The sequence below is a fragment of the Carya illinoinensis genome, chromosome 16 (genome assembly GCF_018687715.1).
Source record: "Carya illinoinensis cultivar Pawnee chromosome 16, C.illinoinensisPawnee_v1, whole genome shotgun sequence".
NCBI classification, from domain to species: domain Eukaryota; kingdom Viridiplantae; phylum Streptophyta; class Magnoliopsida; order Fagales; family Juglandaceae; genus Carya; species Carya illinoinensis.
The window spans coordinates 22,687,432-22,713,442 of NC_056767.1; the positions used below are offsets into that span (position 1 = coordinate 22,687,432).

The 26,011-nt window shown below is 37.3% G+C and overlaps 2 protein-coding genes across 4 annotated transcripts; one reads left to right on the top strand and one right to left on the bottom strand.

Moving 5' to 3' along the window:
- The first annotated feature begins 4,444 nt into the window (after positions 1 to 4,444).
- On the top strand, positions 4,445 to 8,472 carry LOC122298917. Its single transcript, XM_043108761.1, has 4 exons — positions 4,445 to 5,100; positions 5,296 to 5,442; positions 5,616 to 6,448; positions 6,614 to 8,472. Exons 1-4 carry the CDS (start codon positions 4,445 to 4,447, stop codon positions 8,470 to 8,472), a joined length of 3,495 nt encoding a protein of 1,164 aa, XP_042964695.1.
- Positions 8,473 to 9,470: 998 nt separating this feature from the next.
- Positions 9,471 to 16,793, bottom strand: LOC122298657 (disease resistance protein RUN1-like). 3 transcript variants are annotated; one of them, XR_006239499.1, is made up of 6 exons: positions 16,215 to 16,793; positions 16,057 to 16,101; positions 13,762 to 15,524; positions 12,407 to 13,508; positions 10,702 to 11,968; positions 9,471 to 10,549 (listed from the first exon to the last, which is right to left on the bottom strand). XR_006239499.1 is itself a non-coding variant. In XM_043108507.1 (4 exons), exons 2-4 carry the CDS (start codon positions 14,253 to 14,255, stop codon positions 11,546 to 11,548), a joined length of 2,019 nt encoding a protein of 672 aa, XP_042964441.1. In that variant the 5' UTR covers positions 14,256 to 16,101; positions 16,215 to 16,793; the 3' UTR covers positions 10,684 to 11,545. The 3 variants fall into 3 exon arrangements, 1 of the variants encoding a protein (XP_042964441.1); XR_006239498.1 differs by having other exon boundaries at positions 13,762 to 16,101; XM_043108507.1 differs by lacking the exon at positions 9,471 to 10,549 and having other exon boundaries at positions 10,684 to 11,968; positions 13,762 to 16,101.
- Between the last annotated feature and the right edge of the window lie 9,218 nt (positions 16,794 to 26,011).

Consider the following 26,011-nt stretch of genomic DNA (forward strand, 5'->3'; position numbering starts at 1 on the left):
AACATCTACTCTCCATCTTGCGGGGGGTTGATGAAATTACAATATGAAATTAAATCTAAGTTGCCTACGGTTCCTCCTGATAAGGACAAAGCAGTAACATGAGGAATACAATTATGTTAGAGGCCATGAGCTGGAAATCCATTCTTTTATTCATTTATTATTTTTACAGTTTTTAATCTATAAATAGCAATGCACACTTGTAACAGAGCACGAAATAGAGAATATAATTATGTTATTCATTCATCTTCCGCTCGTCTTTTACTCTGCATTTTCATCCTTGCGCTACTCTTAACAGACTCCAACTCGCACTTTATTTCCCATTTTCTTATTCACTCGCACTTTCCTAGCATCCAAACAAAAATTAAGAAGTTTCTAAATTACCTAAAACAACAAGAGTCTCAGCAATAGATTCAAGACAATACAAAAATGAAACTATGGACGTTGTTCCTTTCAACTAGCTTGTCTCTCACTCTCTCTGTTGTTTTGATCCTTTGAATTGAAAATCGATAATCTTTGTATTTTTATATAATCTGATTCTTGATGAGAAGTTGAAATGGTTCGCTTCTGTACTCCATGCCTAGACAACAACAAGAGCAAAAATCAAGATATGAAAGTCAAGAATGAGAGACTCAGAGAAACTTAGAGAGAGAACAAAGAAGCAGAGGTAGCCAAAAAGGGAGAGAAAGCAGAGGTATACGAGTGGCATCAAACACATTAGTTTATTTATTTCCTAGTCCTTATCATCCTAGTGCACTATAATTAAACATAAAATGTCTCAAAAGATCCCACATGTCATGGTGGTTGCTATAGCAGCTCTCGACAATCCTCTAATTGGACTGTCAAGGAAACATGAACAAGCTTCCCGTGAGAGACGAGCTCCTCCCTTCCTCTCTCTCTAATCTTCAGACCTTTGCCTTGCCTTCTTATTTGCTCATCTTCCATCTTCTCCTCAATTTTTTTTTTAATCCATTTTCTAATATTTTTTCCTCCATTTTTCCCCTTCATGGCTTCTACCATTAGAATCTTTGTCCTCCACTCTACTACTCCTAGCCATCTTTGGTCTAAAATCATCAACGTGTGGTCCTCCACACGCTTCCAAGTTGTAGGTTCTGAACCTCTTTTGATAAAGTTTTACCATTACTAACCTCGTTTGGGTACTTTCTTGGTCCTTTTCAAGTCGTTTTATTACATTTTCTCCATTTCCTCCGTCTTCCTCACACTTGTTGTCATGATGGTCAAACTTCGGATATGCCATGGTCTTCCCTCCTACAATTTCCATGCACTCTTCATCTAGTTTGGCCACCGCCCATGCACTTCTCTCGTCCATAATGCCTCGAACGGTTTTTCATTTTCTTCTAAGAGATCTTTTTGTTGTCTCATTTGCGGTTTTGCTGGAAGCAGATATTGTCCTCGCTATCAAATTCTTTGAAGTAATCGATTCAATAATTTCGAAACAGTTCCGCTTTGGAACGGACGTGATGTGAAAAGAGGTTAACCCTTTAATAGCAAATGGCCACATCAACATTCCACAAATTAAGTTTATAAGCCTCGTCACGGGTGATACCAGACCATAAAGCTACGTCAAGCAAAGGCAAGTCCTGCCGGCGTAGACGCTACCAGACTGCCGCACGACAGCACACGGCCAGGCGTTGCCCACCAAGTCCCGTCGTTGTCACCACCTCTCCCTGGTGCATTTGATTCTCCGTCACCTTCGTGCTGTAGTCTTGATATTTATCGTCGCCTTCGTTGTCCTTATGACCATCGCTGTCGTCCTCCCTGTCATCCAAACTCCATTTTTAACATTTTCAAATACATTTTCAATTTTTAACCAACATTTATTGCCTTTTTCTATTTCTGTGGAGTGGCCTAATACACTTGAGCAGATTTTTACGATTCTCATTCCATCAATGTTCATCATTTTGGGCTGCATGTTTGTATTGGTGCATCACATTGAGGAGATTTTTACATAAAAATATTTTTCATAAAATAATTGATTTTGTGATTAAAAAAAAATCATGTATGTTATTAAAAATACAAGATTTATGAGTTGAGCTGTTTGTGGCTACAGACTCTAGGTCACTTATTTTAATCAGCATTTAAGGTTGTAAAAAATTCAAACAAATAATAATAAATATTATTAAATTTATTTAATTGGTGGGCGTATGATCAAGGATGCATATGAAATTGCCTCCTTTTCTTGGTCTATGCATCATTGCCAGATAGTCTTTTTAGGCTAAAGGACCTCTCTTTTACGTCACACAAAACAATAAACATTTCCAAGCTCTTTACATGTCAAGAGGCCGATTAATCCCTCCACGACTAAATATTAGTATATAGCTGCTCTAACATCTCCAATCCCATTCTCGTATATACACTATTATGGATAATGATATACTTATGCCTCATTTACTAATTCTTTACCGCGCATGCATGCCCGTCTACTTTTTTTTTTTTTTTTGGTTCTTTTTACTATTTGAATTTGGATTAAAAGTTCTAGAATATAATCTTCTTGTATAATTTAGAAGAAAATAAATTCAATCAACCAATGTAATCATATAAATTAATTCAAAATAAATTCAATTTTATAAAAATTGACTCAAAGAGAAAAAGAAGGTCAATTTTTATATAATTGAATTTATTTTTAATTAAATTATATGATTACGTTAATTGATTGAATTTATTTTTTCCTAGATTATGCAAGCAGTTGATCATGCATATTCTGAGATTTTTAATCCATATTCAAAGAGCTAAAGGGCATTCAAGACTCAATATACCCGGTCCTTCTCTCTCTCTTTCTCGATAGAGACTGAGACAGAGTAAGGTTTTATAGTCCCCCTGCCGATGCAGGGTGGTTCTGTCTCTTTTCCGAGAGATTGGTGATTTACTCTTATCAGAACCTTTTTGCTTTACAATCCATGATGGAGGAAGAAGACCTTGCAAAGAGATGGGAAAGACTAAACCTGTCTACGACGGAAAGTGAAGTGCTAAAAATCCCTTCTGCTAGGTCTGAAAAGGATCTCCTACGTAGAAAACATTGCATAGTTGGGTGTGTCTTGACCGAGAAAGGTATAAACAACGAAGCATTCAGATCAACAATGTCGCAAGTCTGGAGATTGGAGGGATAGGTAAAGTTCAAAGAATTAGGAGAACACAAATTCCTAATCAAATTTCAACTTCTGGTTGATAAAGAAAAAGTGCTAGGGGGATGCCCATGGTTCTTCGATAGAAATCTGGTGGCTTTTTTAGAAATGGATGAAGATGATTCTTTAAATGTCACCAGATTTCAATTTGAACCATTCTGGGTCCAACTACATGGATTGCCATGGGGGGCAATGACAGAAGAAGTGGAGATACATTTGGGTTCCTCGGTTGGCCATGTCATTAGAGTGGATGCTGACTCTGATGGGGTTGCATGGGGGAAATGCATGATTATAAGAGTTGCAGTAGACTTACAAAAACCACTTCTACGTGGAAAGTGGATGGAACTAAACAATAGAAAACACTGGATCTCCGTGAAGTATGAAAGGCTACAGGCGTTCTGCTTTCAATGTGGCATTATTGCCCATAAAGGCAAAAACTGCACACAACAGCGGGGTCCTTCATAAGGCATTGATTCCAAGCCTTTGCAGTTTGGCCCTTGGCTTAGGGCGCAACCTTTGAACTCTAAGATTTTCGATGCTAGACAATATGGTGGTACATCTGGTGGTCTGAACCAACAGCAGAGACAACAATCTGAAAATGTCAGGGGTAAGGATAAGGAAACCAGCCGTGATAAGGAAATGAGGAAGGAAGAAGTCATAGCCACTGTTGAAGATCTTCATAACCCATACTGTAATGTTAAGGAAAACAGCACTAAAATGGGTAACCAAACTAAGGAGGATTTCGATTTTTCTATTTTTGGAAACTCCTTAAAGACAGAATCCCTAACTGCTCCTATGATTGAGGTAAATACTGATAACTGTCACCCATCCAATTTGCTGAAGTCTTCAGATAACAAAATTTATAATGCAAATAATGTATTGCCTGCTGTTGTTATTGAATATCCACCGTGTATGGATAGTGAAATGAAACAAGATAAATCTAGTATAATTGTGGATGTGCCCAGCAGTACTGGTGTTATGACCAGACAGAGAGGGGCCACCTGGAAAAGAAAGGCAAGAGAGGTATCCCATTCTACCCCTATGGACACGGTTTTAAAAAGTAAAGGCAACAGGAAAAGAAGCTTGAATAGTCAGATGCAGTTACCTTTAAAAAACAAGAAAGCAAAAGGTAACCAAGACTCAAATGTTAGCAATGACAGTACCAAATTGGTGGAGGCTGCTATGCAGCCCCACCAACAGAAATGAAATGATTTAGTTGGAATTGTAGGGGGCTTGGGAACCCCCATACAGTTCGAGAACTAAACCTCTTAGTGAGGACAAAGTGGCCCGAGTTTATATTCTTAATGGAAACAAAGTGTGGAAGAAAGAGGGTGGAGGAAGTGAGGAGTAAACTGGGATTTGACTGCTGTTTTGTGGTAGATAGCAGAGGTCTCAGTGGAGGCTTAGCTTTTATGTGGAAAGACAGTATGGATTTCAATTTAGAGAACTATTCTCAAAGCCACATTTTGATGACCTTGTCTCACCAGGAGAGTAGACAGCAGATATTGCTTATTGGCTTCTATGGTTCTCCTGAAACAGCAAAAAGAGGGGACAGTTGGAAGTTGTTGAAGATGATTAGTCCTAAAGAGAACAAACCATGGCTATGCTTTGGAGACTTTAATGAGATCTTGCATCACCATGAAAAGGTAGGTGCAGCCAGTAGACAAAATTCTCAAATGGAAGCATTTAGAAGTGTTGTGGAGTGGTGTGGCCTAAGTGACCAAGGTTATGAAGGCTCAAAATACACCTGGAGCAATAATAGAGAGGGAGTCCAATTCACCAAAGAAAGGCTGGATAGAGTCCTGGGAAACTTGCTGTGGACTAGTCTGTTTTGTGAATGCAGTGTCAGTGCTCTAGTAGCTCAAACCTCTGACCACTGCCCCTTATTGATCAATGCAAGAAGAAGTATAAGGTGGGGACCATTTGTAAGACAAAAAGAGAGAAGATATTCAGATTCGAGGTAAGCTGGAACCTTCATAAAGCCTGCAACAGCATCATTAAATCTAATTGGTCTAACCAGGATACTCAATAGGGATTAAAGATCTATTCAGTCATGAGGAAGCTTAAGAGATGTAAGGACTCTCTAAAACATTGGAGTTCAACTCTCTGGAAAGAAAGGAGGGACATTCAAACTAATATGAACCAACTTTCCAAGATGCAAGACTCGAACAAATACAGCAGCTATCAAGGCCCTAAAAAAGGTAATTGACAAAGCTCTAGAGGAAGAGAATTTGAAATGGCAACAGAGGGCAAAACAGGCATGGCTCAAAGATGGAGACAGAAACTCTAAGTACTTCCACAGGTGTGCTAACCAGAGGAGGAAAACAATGGAATTCAAAAAATTGTAAAGGATGATGGCAATGAAACCACTGATCTGAGAGAAATGTCTGCATTATTTTCCTAGTATTTCCAAGATCTATTTACATCCTCAAGTCCAAGTGATGTGGATGTCTGTTTGAGTCATGTCCATCACAGAGTGGATAGAGAGATGAACTCCAAGCTATCCAAACAGTTTACAGCAGAAGAAGTAAAGGCTGCTCTTTTTCAGATGAACCCTATGGGTGCTCCTGGCCCAGATAGATTTCCAGCCTTGTTCTACCAGTCTCATTGGGAAGTTGTAGGAGAAGTTGTAGGAGAAGTTGTAGGAGAGGATGTCACTAAAGCAGCCTTGGAAATCTTAAATGAAGGTGGTGAGATTGCTCCTATTAATAATACCTTCATTGTCTTAATACCAAAAATAAAAAATCCTCAGAAAGTTTTGGAATTTAGGCCTATCTCCCTCTGCCATGTCATCTACAAAGTGGTCTCAAAAGTTCTCTCCAACAGGCTGAAGGAGATCCTTCCTCTCATCATTGCCCCTACACAAAGTGCTTTTATTCACGGGAGGATGATCCTTGATAATGTCATTGTAGCCTTTAAAACACTTCACTCTATGTCCACTAAAGGCAAAGGGCAGCAAGGTTACATGGCTATTAAGTTGGACATGAGCAAGACCTATGATAGGGTGGAGTGGGAGTTCTTGAGGAAGGTCATGGCAAAAATGGGATTCAATAATAGATGGATAAGACTAGTTATGCAATGTGTCTCTACTGTATCCTACTCTATCCTTGTTAATGGAAATACTCAAGGCAGCTTCAGTCCTTCAAGAGGCATTAGACAGGGAGATCCCTTCTCTCCCTACTTGTTCATTTTGGTTGCTGAGGTGTTAAGCAGTTTGTTGAACCATGCTGAAGCCTTCAAAGTGATTCACGGCTTTCCAATTTGCAGGGGGAAACTCAGCATCAACTATTTATTTTTTGCGGATGACAGTTTGCTCTTCTGTTGAGCAAATGCAAGGGAGTGGTCCTCTATCCATCTTCTGTTAAACCTCTATGAAGAAGCCTCTGGCCAGAAACTAAATAAGACAAAAACCTCTATCTTCTTCAACCCAAACACTAAGTCAGCAACTAAAGAATACATATTGAGCCTTGCAGGTACTAGATCTTCATCTTGTTATGAAAAGTATCTTGGATTACCAGCTCTCATAAGTAGATCCAAGAATGCTGCCTTCAAGAGTATCATCAACAGAATCAAGTCAAGAGTAGGAAATTGGAAAAATAAGTTCCTCTCTCATGCAGGCAACGAAATACTCCTTAAGGATGTGGTACAGGCCCTCCCTACTTATTGCATGGGGGTCTTCAAAATGCCTAAATCCTTGTTAAGTGATATTAACAGAGTCATGCATCATTTATGGTGGGGCCATCTACAAAATGAAAGAAAGATGCACTGGGTGTCTTGGGGACTGATGGGAAGATCGAAAGCTACAGGAGGGCTGGGGTTTAGAGACCTTAAGGTTTTTAACTTGGCATTGTTGGCAAAGCAAGGGTGGAGACTTGTTCAATACCCTAACTCTCTAGCTGCTCAAGTCCTTAAAGTGAAGTATCATCCAGAACATGATTTCCTCCAAGCCAAGGTGGGAAACAGGCCATCCTTCATATGGAGAAGCTTCTGTGCTGCAAAAGGACTACTGGTTAAAGGCTCATTGTGGCGTATTGGAAATGGTCATAAAACCAGAATATGGAAGGACAGGTGGCTGCCTCAACCTACTACATACATGGTTCAATCTCCAGTACATATTCTTCAGGAAGATGATAAAGTGGAAAGGCTGATAAACAGTGAGACTAAGCAGTGGGATAGAGGCTTGATTTCAGATGCTTTTGATTCTGATACAGCTGCAATGGTACTAAAAATTCCCATCAGTTCCTCGGGTATTGAAGATAAACTAATTTGGCTGGGCACCAAAGATGGTTCATTCACTGTCAAAAGTGCTTATCATATGCAGAAAGAGTCTATCGAAATGCATAGAGGGCAGTCATCAAGAGGGACAAAGAAACAGAGAAGCTGGTTTGAATGTTGGAAGATTCAGGTTCCTAATACCACTAAGACTTTCCTATGGCGTGCATGCCTTGAGGCACTTCCCACCATGCTCAACCTTTTCAAGAAAAAGATAGTGGATTCTCCTATGTGCCCCATCTGCTGCAGAGAAGAGGAGACCACCACCCATGCCCTATGGAGTTGCAGTTCTGCCATGTATGTTTGGAGTCAAGGTCATATCTTTTTTCAAAAAATCACCCTGAGGGAAGTCAGCTTTAAAGAGTTGTACGAACATCTCACTGTGCTGTGTGATAGGGAATTGCTTGAACTGTTCTCAGTCATTGCCAGGAGCATATGGTTAAGAAGGAACAAGCTTCTGTTTGAGGGGTCATTTTTGCACGCAAACCTGCTATTGAGACAGGCATCCCAGTCCCTAGAAGAGTTCAAGACAGCTCAAGCTAGCAAGGTGGTTACAACTCAAGTGGCCTCTATTCATCCCTCGATGTGGATCCCTCCTCCAATAGCTTGGGTCAAAATAAACTGGGATGCTGCTGTGAATGTGGCTCAAGGTAGAATTGGAATAGGTCTGGTGGCCCGAGACCATGAGGGTTCCATTTTGGCCACAAAGAAGCTCTCTGTCTCTAGCTTGGCTGAACCTGTATTGGCTGAAGCCTTAGGAGCTTTTCATGCTGCTTCCTTGGCAAAGGAATTGGAGTTGAACTCAGTTGTCTTGGAAGGAGATGCACTCCAGATTGTGAATGGGGTCAACCACCATGTTGAAAGGTGGGATAGAGTGGGTATGGTTTTGTTGGACACTAGGATGATACTCTCTAGTTTGGTCCAGTGGAAAGTAGCTTTTGTTAGGAGGAGTGGTAACCAGTTTGCTCATTGTCTAGCTAAGGAATCCTTAGAACTAGCTGAGAGCTTGGTTGAGTTGGTCGTTAGACCTCTTTGTAATCATGTTCCATCTTTCCCTTGAAGGTGAATGAAAGTATGATGTTTTAAAAAAAAAAAAAAAAAAAAGAGCTAAAGGGCAAAAAAAAAAAAAAGAAAAAAAAAAAGAGCTGAGTAGTGAAATAGTAGTAAATGAGGTGTAAGGATATCATTATCTTTGACTTCAAATTCTTTTGACGGTTGAAAACAAAACTTAGTGCTCGCCAGTCGCTGCTAACCTTTGATCACCCCACGATTGATAATCTAAATATTGATTGATGAAACAGCAAAATAAAAATAATTTGAATTATTATATTACACAACATTTTTCAAATGCATAAATCAAGTGAAAATCTAAATAAAAAATTAAAATAAAACAGGCACACAAATCCAAATAATTCCATCCAAAAGGGTGCACAAAGCAGGAGAGACGGAAAATTCCAAAGAATAATCGGGTTGTAACTTCTGTAGATAGTGCATGAGGTTGAAGGAAAGGTAGGCTACACAATATATATAAGAAAAGTTTAGGCCTAAGATGTATCCAACTATTTTTAGGGGATGTTTGGAGAAGGAGTTGAGATGAGAATTTTGTAAATAGTAGTAAGATAGTTTGTGAATAGTTGTAAGATAGTTTGAGTTAAATATCTATTGGGTTTTGAGAAAGGAGAGAGAAAAAAAGTTGAATAAAACATATTATAAAGTTAAATTATTGTTAGAATATAATTTTTTATTTGTGATATGAAAAAATTGATTTTTTTTTTATTTGGAAGTTTGAAAAAATTGTAATGATTAGTTTTAAAAAGTTGTAATAATTAGTTTGAAAATATTTGTATTTGAGTGGTATTTGAAAAGAAAATGATGAAGACATAAAATAAGCCTTTTTTTCCCTTACTGAAGAAGGTGCTCTCTTCTATCATAAATGATAAAGACATGAAATTCTACATGCACAAACAGAACCATTAATTTAAAGAGTGGGATATGGAATTTCAACATTTCATGTGCGCAAACACTCATGCTTGTGTTTGTTTGGTTGGAGTGAGAAAACTGTGCAGTGACATAACCAATGCACCAAAAAAAAAAAAAAAACAAAAAATTACCTTAAAGCTATAAAATTCCACATGAACAATTGTCTGGTAGCATGGATGGTGATTTGTTTGGTTCAGTCTGGACTCCATCTTGTCAAGCTGATCATGCATATCTCCTTATCTCAAGAAGGCAGCGAAACAACAAACAAAATTGAAGATTGCACTTGTTAATTACAACCCAAGTTTAAGCTCTAAATCCAAATCTTCCTTTGGATTCTCATCAATATTCTCTAATTCTGTTATTCTGATGCTCATGGTTGAGGAATACTGCCTCTTTTGTTGAGGGTACCAATTGAATTCCAGGTTGCAATCATCTTCATCACGACGCCTTTTACCATCCATTAAATCTACCCAACCTTCAGTGTCTTCACTGGATGCATCAAAATGGGCACCAACATCTTCATGGAGCACACCTGTATCATGATCTCTTACATTTTATTCATGCTTCTCTACCAAATGGGCCCCAAGTTCCAAATCTTTATTTGGATTCTCATCATCGCTTTCTTTCTCTAAATCATAAATTATTGATTCTGAAGAAGGCTGGACGTTAACACAAGGACTCCAACTTGCAACGTCTTGCAATGTACTGATCTCCTTTTGCTTGTGTACCACACGGATTCCAAAACTTTTAATTAGGACACTACCTCTGTATTGATCTCCTAAGTTGCTATAAAACTTAAGTTGTAGAATTCCTTCCACTGATTTGAAACGCTCTCCTTTGAGTTTGTGGTAATGCAACAATACATTATCTGAGCCACTTGGATCAATACATGGAATATACGTGGTATACTGATATACACCATTATAGTAGATCCCGATATGCATATTCTTGCAGGAAGACCTTTGGGAGGGATCGGACTGAACAACAACACATGCAATGAATCCTTTAATGTCATATGAATACACAAAATCAGCATTTATCCCATCATATACATAACTATTTGGAGTCTTCTTCAGCTTGCAATGGTAGTCCCAATCTGGAATTTTATTTTCCGAAAATATAAGTTCACAATCTTCATCCAAGTCCTCTACATTTTCCTGTTCAACAAGCTAGCTAGCATCATAATTTTTAGTAGACAAATGTAGTACTACACAATACTATGAGAGAGAGAGAGAGAGAGAGAGAGAGAGAGAGAGAGAGAGAGAGAGAGAGAGAGAGAGAGAGAGAGAGAGAGAGAGAGAGAGCATACCTCAAATCGTAGAGGATTTACAACCATTTTATGGCATCCACTCAAGTTAATCCAACATAGCTTATGTAAGCTGCTTGTATTGAATTCAAACTTATTTGATACTTCAGGAAAACTCTCCAATGAAATGCATCCACTAATGTCTACCTCTCTTATATTTGGAGGAAGTTCTAAGATTTCTTTAAGTTGCTCGCAATGACACAACATAAGAACCCGTAATTGAACAAATCCTCTGATCCACTCAGGAAGGATAACGACAATATTGCTTCCCGATAAATTTAAAACAACCAAGGTGGAATAGAAGGCAGTTAATAGAACCAAATCTAGTTTCGAAAACACAATTGAATTCATTGGAGGAGAATATGATGAGAACAATTCTACAGTGGAGGAGGGTAAGGGATATTGGCTCTGATCATCTGATCGACGCGCGAGAGTGAGAGAATGCAGATCTTGTGATCGACGAATGCTGTTAGGGATACACCTTGGTTTGTAGCAAATTATTTCTAATTGCTTAAGGTTAGAAAGATTCCCAATAGATGAAGGTAATTCTTTTATAGTAGTCATTTGTACTAGTTTAACAAATCTTAAACATTTCATTTCACTCTCAATTTCAGGAAACTTCTGCAGTCTTTTGCCAAAAGAAAGAATAAGCGTTTCTAGAGATCTCAACTTGAGGGATCTTGGAAAACTAGTGAGGCAGTGGCAATTTTGGATTGACAATCTAACAAGTTTATCAAGGAAGCCAATAGATTGATGTACCTCAACTAAGTTATTGCAATACTCAATGTCCAATCTCTCTAAAGTTTGGAGCCCCGACACATCAGGAATCGTTATTAGGAATTTACATTTAGAGAATTTCATAGTAGTCAACTTCTGGAAATTCTGCAAAAAAGAAAACAACAGAAGGGAAAATATATTTGCTTGTAAAAAATTTACAGCATATATATACACACACACACACATATATATAGTTTAAAGAAAGAAATAACGGTACCTTCAATCCTTCTCCTAATTCTTTGATGAAGCAATCATCCATTTTTAAAACGAGGAGTTTCTTTCCATGAAATTTTTGCGGGAAAAAATGACTAGGATAGCCGTGCCAATCAAATACTCTTAGCTCATTTGAGAGATAATTAGGCTCTCTTAAAAATCGTGCATTACGATTTATAAATATCCTAAGCCTTCTCATTGCCGAGAAAGTCTCAGGATTCAAATCTATCAAGTCTTGTTTTGGAAACTCTATCAATATGCCTTGAATCTTGTTTGTTCCCTAGTAAGACAATACAAACAAAATCTGAGCAAAACATTCTTCATATTTACCACTTGCTAGAATCATAATTATGTTTATATACATGGTGCATTGTGCATGTTCTTTCTTTTTCCTTTATTTTTTTTTATTTTTTATTTTTTTAACTTAATGTTTGATTTTTATTTTAAGAATGTCCCAAACTAAGTGATCGAACACAAAATTTCCATGTTTGCTTTCATATTTACCTATCAATTTTATCTTTCGATATAAGAAAAAAGCAGGATACTAAAACAAAATTGTCTCGATGTAACCAAAAGTTTTTTTTCTCCTCCTCATTTAATATGAATGAGATGAATATGTTGTAGATGTACCTGTATAGATAAATGGGTGCACGTATATGTAATCTCAATCCAATTTTACAATCAAAAGATGAAATGTGTTTTTTTATGCAATTTTTACCTTAGTTTCTTCAAATACATGACGAATGTCTTCATGAAACCACAACCTACTGCGTTTCTCAGGTTCTTCAGGTGATTCTTGACGAACAATTTCTTTGTCCATATCTTTGAGTAAGTCATGCATGATTAATCTGCCAGACTCAATGGTAATGAGAGACTTATCTACTAGTACTTTGATACCACATTTAGGAAAGAAACCAGAACTATCAAGTACTTTAGTAACATACCCTTCTTCCTCGCCTGTAAAGAAACATGCAATATCTAAGAAAATATTCTTCTCGCTTTCTTCCAAGCCATCATAACTTATTCTAAGTTTTTCATGAATATCGTTGTGAGGAATTCTTTTGTACTTTTCCAAAGCACTTCCCCAATAATGAATGTCTCTACCATATAGATTCGAGCCTAGCACCATTAAGGCCAATGGAAGGCCCCCAACGTAGCGCAGTAGGTCTTCTGTGAGTTCTACAAAATCAGGGTTAAGATTTTCATTTTTGAAGGCATTCAAACAAAATAGCCGAAGAGCTTCATCACGATCCAATTCCTTCACCTTATATCGTAAATTAACATTATTACTAGTTAATAAATGTTGATCTCTAGTTGTTATAATGATTATACTTCCTAAACCAAACCAATCACATCCTCCAAGTAGCTTTTCAACTTTGACCGATTGATCTAAATCATCAAGAACTAAAAGAATTCTTTTACTCCAAAGCATCTCTTTTATGAGACCCATTCCTTCATCAACATTTCTAACCTTCAAACTTGAGTCTCTTAGGATCTCGCAAAGAAGTGTCTCTTGCAATTGAATTAAACCATACTCACTCTTTGAAGTTTCTCTCACGTTTGCAAGAAAGCAACAATCTTCAAACTGGTCAGTAAATGTGTTGTAGATTTCTTTAGCCAAAGTTGTCTTACCAACTCCACCAAGCCCATAGATCCCTAGTATGCGTATGTCATTCACTTCCACATGTAGAAGTATATCATGGATGTCATGTACTCTAGACTCCATTCCGACTGGATGCTTGGCAACGTCATTTAAACATTTAGGCTTTACTACTTTAGAAATCTCTCGAACAATTTCTTGAATTAATTCTGGTTCAGTCCTAGCAATGCAAAAATAAAAATAATAAAATAAAAATAAAAATAAAAATAAAAATAAAAGAACAATAAGGTAGGATTCTCACAATAATGAGCTTTTACAATTTCTTGAAAATTCAGTTTGCCTCGTTAAGAAGCTGGGGATTTTGAGTTAATGAATTCCTAAATTTAGAAATACACACATACATACACACATATTATAAAGATTATGAACAATGTTTTTAAATAAAGGCAAAAGAGTGAGAAGAAGTATCATACTTGTCTCCTAAAGTGAACCCAGACAAATCAGCCACTTTTTTAAGGGCTTCTTTCCACTTTTGGACCTCGGTCTCATCCTCGAACCTATCTTTAAGTTTAGCCAATGCTTTTCCGAAATTTTTTCTCTGATATCTTACCTCTGTTGGACTTACATCATAAAACACTGGTAGAACCTTTTGTTGCTTTGATGTTTTACAGTCGATGATCTTCTTCAATTCATCCAAGCACCATGTGGATGATGCATAGTTTTTTGAGAGTATGACAATTGAAATTCTTGAGTTTTCAATAGCTTTGAGAAGTGCTGGTGAGATTTTCTCCCCTCTTGGAAGCTTGTCATCTATGTATGTATTTATATTTTTTCGACGCAATGCATCATGTAGATGGGCAGTGAACCTTTTACGAGTATCTTCACCTCTAAAACTCAAGAATACATCATATGTCCACCAAGAAGGAGAAGGAGAAAGGGAAGAGGAAGAGGCACCTTGAAAGGCCATCGGAAAAGTGATTGAAAGTTGAAAGAATACGCGGCCTACGCCCCGATCTCGAACGTTCGGAGAGTTAGCTCTTATTACTGAATATCAACTCCAAAATCACAATTATAAAATCCGAAAAAACTCCATAAAATATTAATTCATTTGCTCAACCCAAATTATATATCCTTGCTCCTTCACAGAAATACTAACCAAACCCCTCAATAAAAATAGAATAACAACTCCACCAAGACTTGAATTACCAATAACTCGACTTACCAAAATAGTTGCCAAAGGTAAACCTACAAAATATGATCCTTAAAAAAATACTTGTATCCTTAGCACTTATTCATATATGATCATCGAAATTTTCCATTACTTCGTACTAGTGTTCTCCAGCTGAAGTATAAAAAATATCTGAAAAATGTTATGGAGATAAATGTGAGTTATCAACAACTCAATAAGCAGAGAACATATACTAGTATGCAAATATGAACATTTACAGAGTTCAGGATGTAGAACAAAAATACTTTTACTTTCAGAATACAGAATTAGAACATGTTAACAAAAATATTAGAGTGAAAGTTTCAGAAAATATTCTTATTCAAAGTTCTTTTGGCACTGCATAACTGAAATATCACATAAGAATAGAATTTCATATTTAACCCCCGTAGTAGGGTTGTGCAAACCCAGGAGGCCAACTGAGCAGAAACAAAATGTGAATCTTCCGTTTATTATTCTCGGAGCCCTGAGTGTGCACATAGGAAAAACCATGCAGAAAACCACTTTACTTTCAAAGTGGGTGCACCAGAAATAGAAAAGTTGGTACCAATCCAAATAGACGCCACATCTGTACACCCGTGGTAAGGTTAGAACGGAACAGAAACAGAAACATAATGTCATGCCAGAGGTTTTCAAAAATCACATTATATCATATCAGAAAACAGAACATCTTCAGAACATAACAAAATTAGATTACAAAAATATAATTTATGCACAAATTTTACATTTGCTCTCTTTTGCATAGTTCATAAACAAAATACCAAAATAGCTTATATCTACACTAGTCATGCCAGAAAATACTTTATTCTTATTCAAAATTTCATGAGTAATACATAACAAATAACTGAGATATTTCAAAATTATTTTCTTAACAAAACATGCATATTTTTCTAAAAATCAATCCCAATTCATTTCTTTTATGTAAAGTCTAGTATATGAACCCCACTTACCTGAACTTCTTAGCTTTTCAGAAATTCTCCACAACAATACTTAACTAAAAACGATCGTCACCTAAAGAAAAAATTCATATAACTTGAATAAAGCTCCAAATAAATAGTTACCACATATTTACACATGAAATAACTATTTTAATTCCTCAAAAACCTAAAAATTCTCTTAACACTAAAATATCGTCACTTCCCAACTTTGTAGATGTCCACTTAATATCTACTTAACTTAATTCTTACTTATTCACAAGTTTATTTAAAAAAAAAATAAAAACCGAACTCATTTAAAAATAAAAAGTCATTGAAATAAAAATATTACTTAACCCAAAAATAATTTAGAACCTGAACTCAACCCAAAAACATTTTACTTCAAAATAACTTAATATAACACCCACAAAAATAAAAAGAAACCCAGTAGAAAAACAAGTCTACGGAAATAAATCCTTAAAATACCAAGTTATAAAACAGAGGGCAAAATTGTAAACTCGAAATCTCCTCTTCCTACCACGTAACACGTAAAGAGCAAAAACCACTCCCTAAACTTGCAGGGCAGTACAAACGCTAGCTCACCCAGGGTACTCGGCAACGGCACTCACCGTGAGAGCAGCTGCGAGTGGAGGAGACACGGGCGGATCTGGCGGCTGAACACAGAGAGAGAGAGAGTGATGAGAGAGAAAAAGCGAGAGATGAGAGAGGGAGAGACAGAGAGTGTGAAAGAGAGGGAGAGCACAGCGTGAGAGGCCAGGAAGCTCACCGCGCAACTGTGAGGAGGCGTGAGATGGCCTGGGGTGGCGGTTTTTTGGGGCGTCTCAACGTGATGGAGTTCTCGGTGGAGGTGGTTGCAGTGCCTTACAGTGGGGAAAATATCACCCCTCTTTCGGCGTGGTGCAACAGGGCACACTCATCTAATGTTTTCGGTGGCTCCACAGGTGGGTTCACGGCTGGGTCACGGTGGCTGTGCAGGGATGCTGCGGTTTTGCGTTGGCTGGGCAGTGGGACGGAGGCTACGGCTGGCTTAAGAGGTGAACAAAACTCTGTTTTGAGTGTGAAAAACAGAGCGGGTGCTGCGGTTACGTGTTGACTGGGCAGTGGGCTGGCGGAATACACCGTGCAGGAGGGAACTCGGCAGCTTTGGGCGGCGCACGGTGGGGCTACGGTGCAACGGTGGCTGATCAAACTGCTCTGTTTTTATGCCTGCAAAACAGGGCTGTTGGATTCTTGGTTCCTGTTTGGCTCAAGGAAGGGTTGGGTGGTTCTGTGATGGTGCTGGGTGCAGAGAGAGCGACGGAGAGGTTTGACTTTGGACGAGGCTGGCGGCAGTATCACTAATATCTTATGAGACGTGTACGTGCATCAATATATAAATGGCTGGAGAAAAAAAAAAAAATAATAATAAGAGGGGAACGTGCATGGAAGGACACAGGTGCGAGGCGTGCAGGTAGGTTTGATAAGTGAGAAGAATTTTTGATTTTAGATAAAATTTTAAAATATTATTTTTTAATATTATTAATATTTTGAGATTTAAAAAATATTAAATTGAGATTTAAAAAAATTGAATTATTTATTATATTTTTTATAAAAATTTAAAAAAATTTGTAACGATGAAATAAAATAAAATAAAAATTTTATATTTTATCTTAATGCCAAACCTAATGAATCACAACTTGCATTTAGGATGGGGTTTTTTCCGTAAATTTTGGCTCCCGATTCAACTTCTAAAATGATCTAATTAGTGTTAAGGAAACGGCACAGCAGTGCTTATCATCTTAACATAGCAGTGCTTATCACCTTAAGTTGAAGTGTCCTAGTGTAACTTAATTAGTGAAGTAGTTATCTACAGCAGCAGCACTTAGATCTTATCTAAGTTAGTTTCTATCGTAGGTAATCATTATCTGTAACAATATGGGCTTATTCAAAAGGTTGTTAGCAAAGCTTATCAAGTGTAAACCATACGTATGTTGTAACACTATTTATATTCAATGAAAATACAAGGAATGTATTCCGCCAATTTTAATCTTTCTTTCATGGTACCAGAGCAAACCAAGGTTAACACCACTCATATTTCAATGGCAGAATCCAGCCAAGCTGCTGCAATTTCCACTCCCTCTTTTTCACTTCCTAATACTGCTCATCTTGCTCCTACCAAGCTTGATGACAGTAACTATCTCGTCTGGATATGCCAATTTATGCCTATTCTTCGATCCAATGGGCTTATGGGCATTGTTGATGGGTCTGAACCTCCTCCTCCCAAGTATCTTCTCAAAGATGAGAAGATCTCTAGCCAGGATATGCTGAATCCTGATTATTTACTCTGGGAGAAGAAAGACTAGTGCATACTTAGTTGGTTTATTGCTACCTTATCTGAAAAGGTAGTTCCTATTGTGTATGGACTTGATACTTCACGTCAAGTTTGGAATGCATTAGCAAACAGATATGCATCTCCTTCACGATCTCGGGTGAATCACCTCAGGAGACAATTGCAGAATATGAAGCAGGGATCCAAAAATTACACTGAATTTATTCAAGCTTCCAAAACTCTTGCTGATCAGCTTGCATTGGTAGGAAAACCAGTGGAAGATGAAGATTTAATTTCCTACATTATAGGAGGTTTACATCCTCAATACAACCCTTTCATTACTTCTTATTCCTTTGCTGCCAAAGATAGTTGTATGACTCTTGAAGAATTCCAATAAGAGTTGCTTAGCTATGAGCAAATGCTTGAGCATCAAAATACTCCTGAAAGCACATCTTTTGCTTTGTACTCAAGCAAAAATAGTCCTAAGCCAAGGTTTGGTTCAAATTTTTCTCACAAATTCTCATCAGGAGCAAAGAACTCAACTCCAAAGAAACATTATTCTGGAAGTTCTCAACAAGGTAAACCTTCTCATGTTCGTTTTTCTGGTAATACTAATCGAACTCCTTGTCAAATATGTGGAAAGAACAATCATCAAGCACTAGACTGCTTCCATCGTATGGACTTTGCCTTCCAAGGCAGACATCCACCCAAGGAACTTGCAGCCATGGTTTCTCAATCGAATTTCTTGCATGAAGATAATAAGGAATGGCTTGCTGACAGTGGAGCCAACAACCATGTCACAGCAAACTTGGAAAATCTGACCATTCAACAGCCATATCAGGGCAAAGAAGCAGTTGCTGTGGGAAATGGTAGTGGACTCTCAATCTCTCACATTGGCTCATCCTCTTTTGTAACCAAAAATACCACTGTTAAACTCAAAAATATACTCCATTGTCCTGTTGTTTCAACCAATTTACTCTCTATCAATCGTTTCTGTAGAGACAATCATTTTTGGTTTAAGCTAACTGATAAAAATTTTGTTGTGAAGGACAAAATCACAGGGAAGATTCTGCTACAGGGGCCTAGTGAGGATGGACTCTATCCTGTGAAGCTGAAACAATTAGACATCAAAAAGACAAGATCACCTATGGCTATGACTGGAATCAAGACCACTACTTCCATTTGGCACAATCGATTGGGTCACCCTCATCATTCTATGCTACATCATGTAATCAAAAACCAGCATCTCCCAGTGTCTAAACTTGAGTCTAGTCAGTCCATTTGTGTTTCATGTCAGCTAGGAAAGAATAAACAGCTTCCTTTTAAGTCTTCAAGTCATGTAACTACTGCTCCTTTAGAGATTGTCCATAGTGACATTTGGACTTCTCCTATTTTATCAATAAATGGCAATAAATATTATGCAATAATAGTGGATGATTTCACTCGTTATTCTTGGCTTATTCCTCTCAAACACAAATCAGAGTTCTTCTCTAACTTTGTTCAGTTTAAGTGCATAATTGAGAAACAACTCTCCACCAAAATCAAACAGTTTCAAAGTGATGGAGGTGGAGAATACACTTCTCAATTGTTTATCAAATACCTTGCTGATAATGGGATTCACCATAGAATCACTTGCCCTCATACATCCCAACAAAATGGGGTGGCTGAGCGCAAGCACCGACATATTCTTGAAACAGGCCTTGCATTGTTAGCTCAATCACATTTACCTTCCAAATACTGGCTTGATGCATTCCAAACTGCTGTCTTTCTGATCAACAGGTTGCCCACACCAGTCCTTCAACATGATACTCCATACACCAAACTCTATCATCAAGAACCTGACTATACCTTTTTAAGAGTCTTTGGATGTGCCTGTTACCCTCTCTTGAGACCATACACAAAACACAAACTTCAATTTCGTAGTAAGCAGTGTATTTTTATAGGGTACAGTCCAAACCAAAAGGGTTATAAGTGTCTTGATTTATCCAACTGTCGTATTTATGTATCAAGACATGTGGTGTTTGATGAAGAATTGTTTCCTGCACAGGATGGATTCCACTCCACAGACTCTACAGCAGAATCTTTCCCACAAAAAGGTATTCTTCTAGACTCCTCTCAGTTTGTTTCTAACTCTATGCCTACTCAGTCATATCATTCTATAGATCATTCTCACTCCAATCTTGCCACTACTCCTCAAAATAGCTCTGCTGATTCGTCTATCCCTATACCAGAAAACTTGAGTCCTACCTCCTCTGTCTCTCCTACTCTTGAGACAAATACAATTGATACTGCTCCTCTTATTCCAGAGACAGGTCCTGCAATTCCCATTCCATCCTCTTCCTCACATATGGTTACCAGATCCATGGCTGGGACCTTCAAGCCTAAGTCCTTCCCAGACTTCCAATTATATCATTCAGCCAAGTCCACCAAACATCCTCTTAAAGCACTAGTTATCACCTCACTTCCTTGAGAGCCTACTACTTTTTCTCAAGTAATTGTAGATCCAAATTGGTTGGCTGCTATGGAATGTGAGTACCAAGCCTTGCTTGATAATGGTACTTGGTCACTATGTCCCAGGCCATCTAACAGAAATGTTATTCGAAACAAATGGGTCTATAAGCTAAAAGAGAAACCAGATGGATCTATTGAGAGGTACAAGGCAAGATTAGTGGCAAAGGGGTTTGAGCAGAGAGATGGTATTGATTTTTCTGAGACATTCAGTCCTGTTATTAAACCAGCAACCATACGTCTATTGCTCAGTCTTGCAGTTACATTTCAGTGGCCTATTAAGCAGTTAGATGTGTCTAATGCATTTCTACATGGCCATCTAACTGAGGAGGTATATATGGAGCAGCCTATGGGTTTTACTAGTCCTCAACATCCAACCTATGTGTGTAAACTTCAAAAGGCACTTTATGGTTTAAAACAGGCCCCACGGGCTTGGTTTCATTGACTCACTCAAGCCTTGCTTAATCTGGGATTCACTCGTTCATTAGTTGATACTTCATTATTCTATCTTCATAAATCTTCTATGCACATTTTTGTGTTGATTTATGTAGATGATATTATTATAACTGGCACACATTTGTCTAGTTTAAATACACTCATTTGTAATTTACAAACTGAGTTCAAACTGAAGGATCTTGGAGACCTTTCCTATTTTTTGGGAATACAAGTTTGTAGGGATAACACAGGGCTTCATCTCAGTCAAGCTAAGTATATAATTGATCTTTTAGATCGTGTTGACATGGTTGGTGCCAAACCATACTCAGCACCTTGTGTATCAGGGAGCAAATTGTCTAAATTTGATGGAGACCCTTTACCAGACCCAACTCTCTATAGACATATAGTCGGAGCATTACAATATTGTACTCTCACTAGGCCTGATATTTCTTATTCAGTGAATCAGCTATGTCAATTTCTAGCTTCTCCTACTACAACTCATTTCAAGGCAGCAAAAAGAGTACTACGATATTTGAAAGGGACTCCAGATTATGGCTTATACTTTACAGCAGGCCCTATACAACTTCAAGCCTACTGTGACTCTGATTGGGCAGGTGATCCTATTGATCGTAGATCTACCAGTGGCTATGGAGTATTTCTTGGTCCTAACTTAATCTCCTGGCAGGCTAAGAAGCAACCTGTTGTATCTAGATCTAGCACAGAAGCAGAATATAGATCCATGGCAATAGTTACTGCAGAATTATATTGGCTAAGGATGTTATTCAAGGAACTTGAGGTTCCTCTGCTATCACCTCCCTGCATCTGGTGTGATAATATTGGTGCACTTGCCTTAGCTTCAAATCCAATCTTCCATGCAAGAACCAAGCACATTGAAGTGGACTATCATTTTATTAGAGAGAAGATTTTACACAAGGACATTGTTACTGAACATATTCCTACAGCTGAGCAATGTGCAGATATATTTACAAAGGGGCTTTCATCTTCATGGTTCTTATTTCTTTGAGACAAACTCATGGTCATAGCTCCTCCCATGAGTTTGAGAGGGGCTGTTAAGGATACGGCACAACAGTGCTTATCATCTCAACATAGCAGTGCTTATCACCTTAAGTTGAAGTGTCTTAGTGTAACTCAATTAGTGAAGTAGTTATCTACAGCAGCAGCACTTAGATCTTATCTAAGTTAGTTTCTATCGTAGGTAATCATTATCTGTAACAATATGGGCTTATTCAAAAGGTTGTTAGCAAAGCTTATCAAGTGTAAACCATACGTATGTTGTAACACTATTTATACTCAATGAAAATACAAGGAATGTATTCCGCCAATTTTAATCTTTCTTTCAATTAGTCATACCAATATTCTCGATCCAACATTCTCAAGTATTCTCAGGCCTATAGTTCATTTTAAAAAAAATACTCGCTACTTTCAAGTGAGTTTTTCATTCATAAAAATTTAAATTTAAGAAATTGTTGGATAATGAATTTAGGTGTTATATATGAAAAGAAATTAATTTTCTAATAATAAATTTTACTATTTTTTAAAAGATTAATGTTATATACATTCATTTTTACGTATTTTCTGCACATTTTACTGATATGATTGACTTGATTAATTTTTTTTAATACACAATTAATGATATTACTGAAATGCACAAAAGAGTACGTAAAAGTGACTGTATATAAAATTTTTGTTTTTAAAATCAATACTGTATATAAAATTTTTGTTTTTAAAATCAATATAGAGATCACTATATATATAACATTATTTAAAAACAAAATACGAGTTTCTCGGCAACTTTTCTTTCGCAAAAGGAAGTTGGTTGACTTGACTTTAAAAACAATTCAACCGATCGGTTCCTTTTCTCGATTGAGTTGAGTTCCTTCTAGAAATTCAGTTTGGTAGACGTTTAATGAATGCCCTGTGGAAAATAAGCTCTAGCTTTTTTACCACCAATCATTTAACGAACGCACCAATCATTTTCATAAAAATTAAATAGTAATTATTATTATTATAATTTTTACCAACTTTAAAATAAAAAAAGATATTAAAAAATTATTTTTAAAGCTGCCGACACACGGAATTAATACGTGTGTGGTCCTTAGTCCAAGCGTACCAAACTTTTTTCTGATGTCTTTTCATTAATTTGTTTATATGAGCTGTAAAACATTGACCACAAGATCTAATTTGGCTTAATATAGAGAACCACTCGGAAGTTAGAAGCATAAGAATTTCTCGGCAATTTCCTTTCGGTTCTGTCGTTTTCTTGATTGACTTGACTTCCGTTTTTCACAAGAAGCAGCTAGAAATTTAGTTGGTAGACGTTTAATGAATGCCTTGTGGAAAATAAGCTCCAGTCTTTTGGAAAAATATGCCCTCCAGTCTATTAGTTAGGCATTTAATGAACGCACCAATCATTTTCATAAAAATTAAATAGCAATTATTATTATTATTATCGTCATTTTACAAACTTTAAAATTAAAAATAATATTAAAAAATTCCGTAAGATTTTCAAGTTTTTTACTTTTGGCAAAGATTGAAGAGTTCTCAATTTATTATTATTTTTTTTATGTGAAAAACTGGAAATTCTCAATTTACTTTTGGCAAAAATTCCGTAAGATTTCTAAGTTTTTTATGCATTGTGCTTGTATATTTCATGACTGTATGTAATATTACTTTATATTTTATATTTATTTCAAGATTAAGCTTATTTCAATATTTTGGCTAAGAAAAGGAATGGCCATCCAAAATATTCTTTGCTAGTTCCACAACACCTCTCTCTTTCTTCACATTTTTTTTTCAAAGAGCTGAGGTCACATGTCTAATAGTGACCCCTATATATTTTTATTAAAAAAACTTTCACTTATGGTGGAGGAATTTCCAAAGAAAAAAAGACCTTGAGATCTTAAACCTTAGGAATAAAAAACCCCAACAACCTAACAAACAATCCCTCACAACCAAAATGCCAATTCAACATCTAAGAAAAGGAATGCCAAGTTTATCCATACGAATAATACCCTGAATAGGGCCATGCATGAAGGTATCATCACCAAAATTTGAATTGACCCCTCACGTCCCTTATTTAGCCAAAAAGTTCGCTGCCATGTTTGCTTCTCTAAATATGTGTCAAAATTAGATATTGAGGTCCTTAACAATAGTTGTAATTTCCTCCCAAAAATGCCAAAGAAACCATTACTTACACACTCCCGAAACCAACCACCCAACTATGACCATTGAGTCCTACTCTACCAAAACATCCCTCAACTCCAGTTGCCTGCATAGCAAAAGCCTATCAAGGAGAACTCTACACCCCGCAATGGTATTAGTAGCATGACCATAAGAATGAGCAAAACCCGCCACTACTCCACCCTGGGAATTTCTAATAATACCTCCCCCGCCTGAAATACCCGGATTCTAGCGAGAACTCTCATCAACATTCAACTTAACCCGTTCTCTCTTCGGTGGTCGCCATGCAATTAATTTAACTTTCCTTGTAGCAACCAGAATAATTGGACAGCCTAAATCCTCCAAAATCACTAGGTCAAGGGAGCCTTGGCACCCGAAATTTTTTTTATCATACTTGACATTTCACTAATTAAAATCTTAATAGATCGAATAATAGCATCTGAGTTAAAATTCATATCTTCCATTCTAGCCACACATTGAGCTCTCCATAAAGCCCAAGAAATAGCAATAGGGAGAGCCACGCGAAGCCAGCCAACTTCCGTAGACATGGAAGCTCGCTGCCACTAGAAACTCATCATACCCTCCCAGTTTCGAATCTATGGAACTCTCATTCGACATGTAGTCACAAAAAATTGCCACATTTTTTGAGCTTCTACTCCCTCACATAATGTGATTTAGTGTCTCCAATTGTGACTGTTCGCAGCACTCACACTTAGAAACAATCGGTATGCCTAACTGCTGAATAATGCCATCCACCGGTATAGCCTTCTTCTTAGCCCGCCAAACAAAGAAAGACATCTTCTTTGGAATCCAATTTTTCCACAACCATTTTGTCCGTGGGCATATAACACCATGTTGTCTCACCAGATGCCAAGCGGACTTGGTACTAAACTCACCATTGACTGTGGGCTACCATACACATACATCCATTTCCGATTTTTACTTTATAGCCGCATCATATATTTTGATGAGAAACTCTTCCAAAACGAGCTCCCGCAACACATGATCAACTGGCCTTGCTTCCTTAATAACGTCCACCACCTACAAGTCCAAACGCCCAACAACAGGTAAATGTGCAATTAAAGCACCCTCTCCTAACTAGTTGTCCTACCAGAAATTAACATGGCTTGCCTAAATAATCCATCGTGAATTCTATAAAACTTGAGGCATAAGATCCAAAATTCCTTTCCAAAACCGAGATCTAGTCAGACATTGCGTCACAGAAAAAATATGAGAATTGCCAATATATTTAGAAGTAAAAAAATTCGACCACATCGACTTATCATTAATAATCTTCCATGCAAATTTCTTAAGTAAAGAAGCTTGCACCTCGTGCAAATCTCGAATACCCAGCCTACCCTCTTCTCCCGGCAAACAAATTTTGCTCCAAGATATCCACTTCCTTTTTTTATTCCCCTTTGACGAACCCCATAAATAATTTAAAAACATTCTCTTTATCTTCGATATCACTCATTTTGGTAAATTCAAGACATAGTGCATATGTATAGGCATACTATTCAAAACATGTTTGATTAGAACAATTTTGCTTCCAAAAGAGAGAAACTTGCCCTTCCTCCCCGCCAATTTTTTTTGGATTTTCATCAAGAGCAAGTCAAACACTCGGATAGTCATGCGACCCATAATCAAAGGTACGCCCAAATATGTGCAAGGCCAACTACCTTCTTGAAAACCCAAAATCCCCTTCAATTCATTTATACAGACAACCAATATAGAGGAAGAGAAAAGCATTGAAGATTTTCTTGGATTAATCAATTGACCAGACATCAATTCATACTTGTGCAATACTTCCATACGAGCCTGAATAGACGACTTACCCCCATTAGCAAAAATTAGAATATCATCCACATAGAACAAATGGGAAATCAAAGTACCTCTACCTGGGTGGAACAGCTTGATCTGACCCAGACCAAACTCTTTATGCATCAAAGGAGAGAGAATCTCCTTCGATAAAATAAATAAATAAAGAGAGAAAGGATCACCTTGACAAAGCCCATGCGACGGCTTGAAAAAACCTTTGGCACACCCATTCAATAAAACCAAGTAAAAAGGGAGTAAATAGCATTAAAAATAAGAGATCGCCACTTCTATGA